General features: G+C 41.5%; 2 protein-coding genes across 2 annotated transcripts; both read left to right on the forward strand.

Moving 5' to 3' along the window:
• Positions 1–1,299: 1,299 nt before the first annotated feature.
• LOC145581096 (uncharacterized) lies at positions 1,300–2,781 on the forward strand. The gene has a single exon (XM_081638162.1). It carries the CDS (start codon positions 1,300–1,302, stop codon positions 2,779–2,781), a length of 1,482 nt encoding a protein of 493 aa, XP_081494288.1.
• A 1,188-nt stretch (positions 2,782–3,969) lies between these two features.
• LOC145581097 (uncharacterized) lies at positions 3,970–4,770 on the forward strand. The gene has a single exon (XM_081638163.1). It carries the CDS (start codon positions 3,970–3,972, stop codon positions 4,768–4,770), a length of 801 nt encoding a protein of 266 aa, XP_081494289.1.
• Positions 4,771–5,603: the final 833 nt, after the last annotated feature.

The raw sequence follows: 5,603 nt of genomic DNA on the forward strand, positions 1-5,603 counted from the left end.
AAGTAAATAACATAAAAGAAAATGAAATAAGAAAAGGAAAACAAATCCAACCAAAACGTCAGATCCATCTCCTTCTTCGTTCCTTTAGCTGCTCTAAAATGGGGAAATAATCCTATACTTCACATCCCATCAAACACCATCATCAATCAACTTCATTAAATCCCCACCGTTTATCATCATCAACTATAATCGAGCATCAAATCTGTTGGGCCCGTTTTATCAAGCAACCCAATATAATTAGGGCATCATCCTACGACCAAATAATATACCAAATCAGGCAAAACGGCCTGATTGGAACAAGTATAGCAAACAAGATCAGAATATCAATCACGAAGATACTTGCCAAGAATACACCTGCTGAACGGGGAAACAAGATAAAATCAAGAGGATCTCCCACGTTTCAATATATTTGATATCTTTGTAACCCTAGTTGTTCCTAGGTATAAATAGTATAGCTAGACATTATAATACTCATGTACGCGCACTCATACATCAATATAAACTGATTACTCTACTTATTCTCTCGGAACTCTGTCCTTGCTGAACAAGGAAGCTTGTCCTTTCTCAGTATTGCATCTGTAAACTTAATCTCTTTTATTATAATTATTTATTTAGTGCTTTATTATTGTTCTTGGTTATTGTATTTGATATTTGTGGCTTGATTGTTATCACCCCCAAATCCCTAAGAAAATTCCTAGATGACCTTACTAAGATTTGCCTAAACAATTTGGCGCCCACCGTGGGGCTAATAATCAATTAACCTGCCAAACCCGTCAAAACCAAGACAATCACCATGGCTGGACAACCAGTACCCTTCACCATAGCCGAAATCAATGAAGGAATGAACGCAATCCGACAAACTCTAGACCAGTAAAAAACTAAATCGAAACATTGTTAGCCTAGAAAGTCTAAACTGAAGAAAAGCTTACCAGCCTAACCAGTAAAAATGAAGCCCTCCGTAGCCAAATACAGTCAGTTGCATCCAAGACTGTTAACACTCGAAAGAGCACTGAAAGCATAGCCATGCAATTTGATATGTCTGGAACTTTCCATACCCCTAATAACGGGAAAAAAAGTTCTAACAGCAAGAAAGACACCCTGGACTTAGATTTCATTGACGCAAGAACCTTCAAGAAAAACAAGTAGGAAGGAACTGAGGAAGGAAAGATAGAAAAGGCAGTCAAGGAATATCTCAAGGTGTTTAAAGCCAAAATTGCAAAAATTTCTGGAGTGCCAAAGCCAGTGGAGGAAAAGGCGGCAGACGACTACATAGAGTCACCCTTCTCAAAAGAGATCGCCATGGTGGAAGTGACAAAGAGGTTCAGCACACCCATTATGGCCATGTATGATGGAACCACAGACCTGGATGAGCACGAATACCTCTATAAGCAAAAGGTGATGACCAACTTAATCCCTAGAGACGTTAGAGAGGCTATCATGTGCAAAGGCTTTGGAGCCACTCTGTCAGGTCTAGCCTTAACTTGGTTTATTAACTTAGAAAATGGTACTATTCGATCTTTTGCAGGAATGGTGAACCTATTCAAGATCCAGTTCGCAAGCAGCAGAAAGATTGAGAAGCAATCTTCAGATCTGTACCGTGTCATGCAGAGACAAGGAGAATCCTTGAGGGATTATCTTAACCGGTTCAACAGGGAGAAAATCGGGATACATAAATGTGATGCTCCCACAACAATTGAAGCATTCAGGAGGGGGCTGCTAGATCATAGCAAGCTTTATAAGGAATTAACAAAGTATCCCTGTGCAACATTCGAAGATGTACAAGCTAAGGCCATGGAGCAAGTCAGGTTTGAAGAAGATGTGTACGCAAGAAAGACCCCCGAGCCAGATCGCTTGTCAAGAAGGAACAATTTTCCCAGGGGGGACCATTGGTTTAAACTGTACCAGAGGTCCCACTATGATGAAAGATTAGTCAATGCTGTCGAAGAAGAATTCTCAGATTGGAGGGAAGATCCTAAACTCCCACTTAAATTGCATGAATATTGTTTCAATGTTAACCCTGCAGGTGTAATAAGAACCTTGAACAAGATGGGAGATACCGTGCAGTGGCCCAGGAAGAGTGATAGGCTAGGAGAGAAGAAAGATCCCTCAAGATGGTGTGATTTCCATTTAGATACTGGGCATACAACTGATGAATGTGTCGCGCTCAAAAAGGAAGTTGCATACCTGTTGAAGAAAGGCTATCTCAAAGAACTCTTGACGAACAGGTCCAAAATCTCAGGAAAGGAGAAAGAGTCCGAGCAAGGTGCACCCCCACCTCCTCCTCCAATAGTCAAGATAATCTGCTTCATATCAGGAGGGTTAAAAGTGTGCGGGTTAACATATTCAGCAGCAAATTGCAATGCCAAAGAAAGCTATATGGATCAGCTTGACAGGAAAGCAAGGTCAAAGATAAATATCCCTATCATGTTTGAGGAAAGTGATGCAGTGGAAGGCCATCATGATGGCCTTGTGATATCGCTCCCAGTAGGAAATTGCATGATCAAGAGAATCCTTGTTCATAACGGAAGTTCAACAAACATCATTATGCTCAATACCCTGAAACATATGAATATCGACGAGAAGAATATTATCAACAACTTAACAGTGCTAGTGGTTTTAAGTGGAGAGACCAAGAAGGAGAGAAGTGGAGAAATTACATTGGCAACCTACGCAAAAGGAATTAATCTGCAAGTCAAGTTCCTAGTAATTGACACTCTTTCATCCTACAATATGAAAGACAGGAAATATCAGAGAAGTAAAGTACCTAGAATGGCTTGCTAACGTGGTAGTGGTAAAAAAGAAGAACGGGAAGTGGAGGATATGCATCGACTTCACAGATATCAATAAGGCCTGCCCAAAAGATCCATTCCCATTGCCTCATATTGATGCCATGGTAGATGCAACAGCAGGGCACGAGCTACTCTTTTTCATGGACGCTTACAGTGGTTATAATCAATCCTCATGAATAAGGACGACCAAGAGAAAACATCTTTCATTACAAGCGAAGGGATCTACTGCTACAAGGTAATGCCTTTCGGATTGAAGAACGCAGGAGCAACATACCAGAGATTGGTAAACAAGATGTTTGTAGAGAAAATCGGAAGCATAATGGAAGTCTACATAGGCGACATGGTGGTCAAATCCAAGAAGGCAGTTGATTATGTCAAGGATCCTAAGGAAGCCTTTGCCATCTTAAATTAGTAAGACATGAAATTGAACCCCACAAAGTGCACATTCGGAGTACAGTCAGAAAAATTCTTAGGCTACATGGTGACTCAAAGAGGAATAGAAGCCAGTCCAGAATAAGTTAAAGCCATCTTGGATCTGGAACGACCGAAATCGAAAAAGGACGTGCAAAGCCTAACAAGGAGGATAGCAGCATTGAACAGATTCATCCCCAAATCTTCTGACAAGAACAAAGCCTTCTACGACGTATTGAAGAAAAACAAAGATATCAAATGGGAGCAATAGCACGAAGAGGCATTCCAGAAGTTGAAGGAGTATTTAGCCAACCTTCTAATACTTTCTAAGCCAAAAGAAGGAGAACCACTTCAGCTATACCTCGCAGTGTCAGAAGGGACGATCAGTGCAGTCCTCACCAGGGAAGAAGACAAAGAGCAGTTTCCTATTTACTACGTAAGCAAAACCTTACTCATCGCGAAAATAAGATACGCTTCTCTAGAGAAAATCGTTCTAGCCTTATTTACTGCTTCAATAAAGCTGCGCCCATACTTTGAAAGCCACTCTATACGAGTACGAACCAACTACCTCATCAAGGCCATCATGAGAAAGCCAGAAATGTATGGCAGAATGGAAAAATGGACTTTACATCTCAGCAGGTACGACATACAATATGAGTCTAGAACCGCAATTAAGTCACAAGCTTTAGCGGATTTCATAGCTGACTTCAGTCCAGCCCTTGAGAAAGAAGCGTAAAAGGAAGTACTGGCCCTACAGGAACCCAAGGCGATGCAGAAGTGGACACACCACACAGATGGTGCAGCAAACATTCGAGGTATAGGTCTAGGAGTGGTGCTAACATCACCGCAAGGAGACAAAATCGCACAGGCATTAAGGTGTAATTTCAAAGCAACCAATAATGAAGCAGAATACGAAGCATTGATCACAGGACTAAATGTGGCGAAAGACATGAAGATACAACTTCTGGAGGTAGTATCCGATTCATTACTCATTGTGAACCAAATCAACGGGGAATATGCAGCAAAGGATACAAAGATGATAGCATACCTAGAGGTAACAAAGAAGCTCATTAAGGAATTCAAGATAGCACAAGTACCCAGGAACTTAAATACTAAAGTAGATGCTTTGGAAAACTTAGGGTCAAACATCAACCCTGATGAGTTTGGAGTTATACCACTAGTGCACGTGTTATCACCAGCCATAGAGATAGACTTGACCATGAACGTCTATGAGATACAGACAGACCTTACAGAAAAAGAACACAGCTGGACAAAGCCTCTCAAAGGTTACCTCATAGACAAGCTAACGCCAGCAGGAAAGGTAGTAGCTCAATCACTTGCCTTAAAGGCATCCAATTATTACTTAATCAGCAATGTGCTCTTCAAGAAGTCAGCAACAGGACCATTCTTACGATGTCTAGAAAAAGAAGAGGCACAACAAGTATTGCAATCACTACACAGTGGAGAATGCGGGAATCACTCAGGAGGAAGAAACCTCGCCAATAGAGCACTCAGAATGGGGTACTACTGGCCTAGCATGAGGAAGGACGTCGCAGAACTCTCCAGGTAATGCTTAGCATGTTAGAAGCACGCACCTTTAACACATAAGCCACCTGAAGAACTGCACCCAACACTGACGCCTTGGCCATTCATGAAGTGGGGAATGGATATAGTAAAGCTGCCCCCCTCATCAGGGCAAAGAGTCTACTTCCTGGAAATGACAGACTACTTTTCAAAATGGATAGAAGCAGAAGCATACAAGGACATCAAAGGCAAGCATGTCATCTCATTCATCAAAAGGAATATACTAAGCAAATTTGGAGTACCAGCAGAAATCATCACTGACAATGGGTCCCAATTCATCAGCAATAAGACAACAAACTTCTGCAAGGAATGGAACATCTCTCTCATCACATCTACACCAAGATACCCACAAGCAAACGGACAAGCAAAGTCGAGCAACAAAGTGCTAATCAACAACATGAAGAAGAGATTGGAAGGCGCCAAAGCGAAGTGGGCAGATGAACTACCCAACATACTGTGGGCAGATAGAACAACTCCAAAAGGCGCCACAAGTCACACTCCTTTCTCACTAGTGTATGGATGTGAAGTAGTAATCCCAACAGAAGTAGAGGTCCCCACTGCAAGGTACAGGTTGATGACAGAAGAAAGAAATCAAGCCGAGTTGATACATAATCTGGATACTATAGAAGAACTTAGAGAAGATGAAAGAATGAGAATGGAAGCTTACCATAAGAAGTAGCAAGGAGTTTCAACAAGAATGTAAGAGTAAAAGTCTTCAAGATAGGAGATTGGGTCCTCAAAAAGGTTTACGAGAACACAAGAGAAGTAAATGCAAGAAAGCTAGCACCCAACTGGGAAAGGCCCTACGAGATCATTAAG

This window comes from Chenopodium album, chromosome 15 (genome assembly GCF_948465745.1).
Source record: "Chenopodium album chromosome 15, dcCheAlbu1.1, whole genome shotgun sequence".
Lineage (NCBI taxonomy): Eukaryota > Viridiplantae > Streptophyta > Magnoliopsida > Caryophyllales > Amaranthaceae > Chenopodium > Chenopodium album.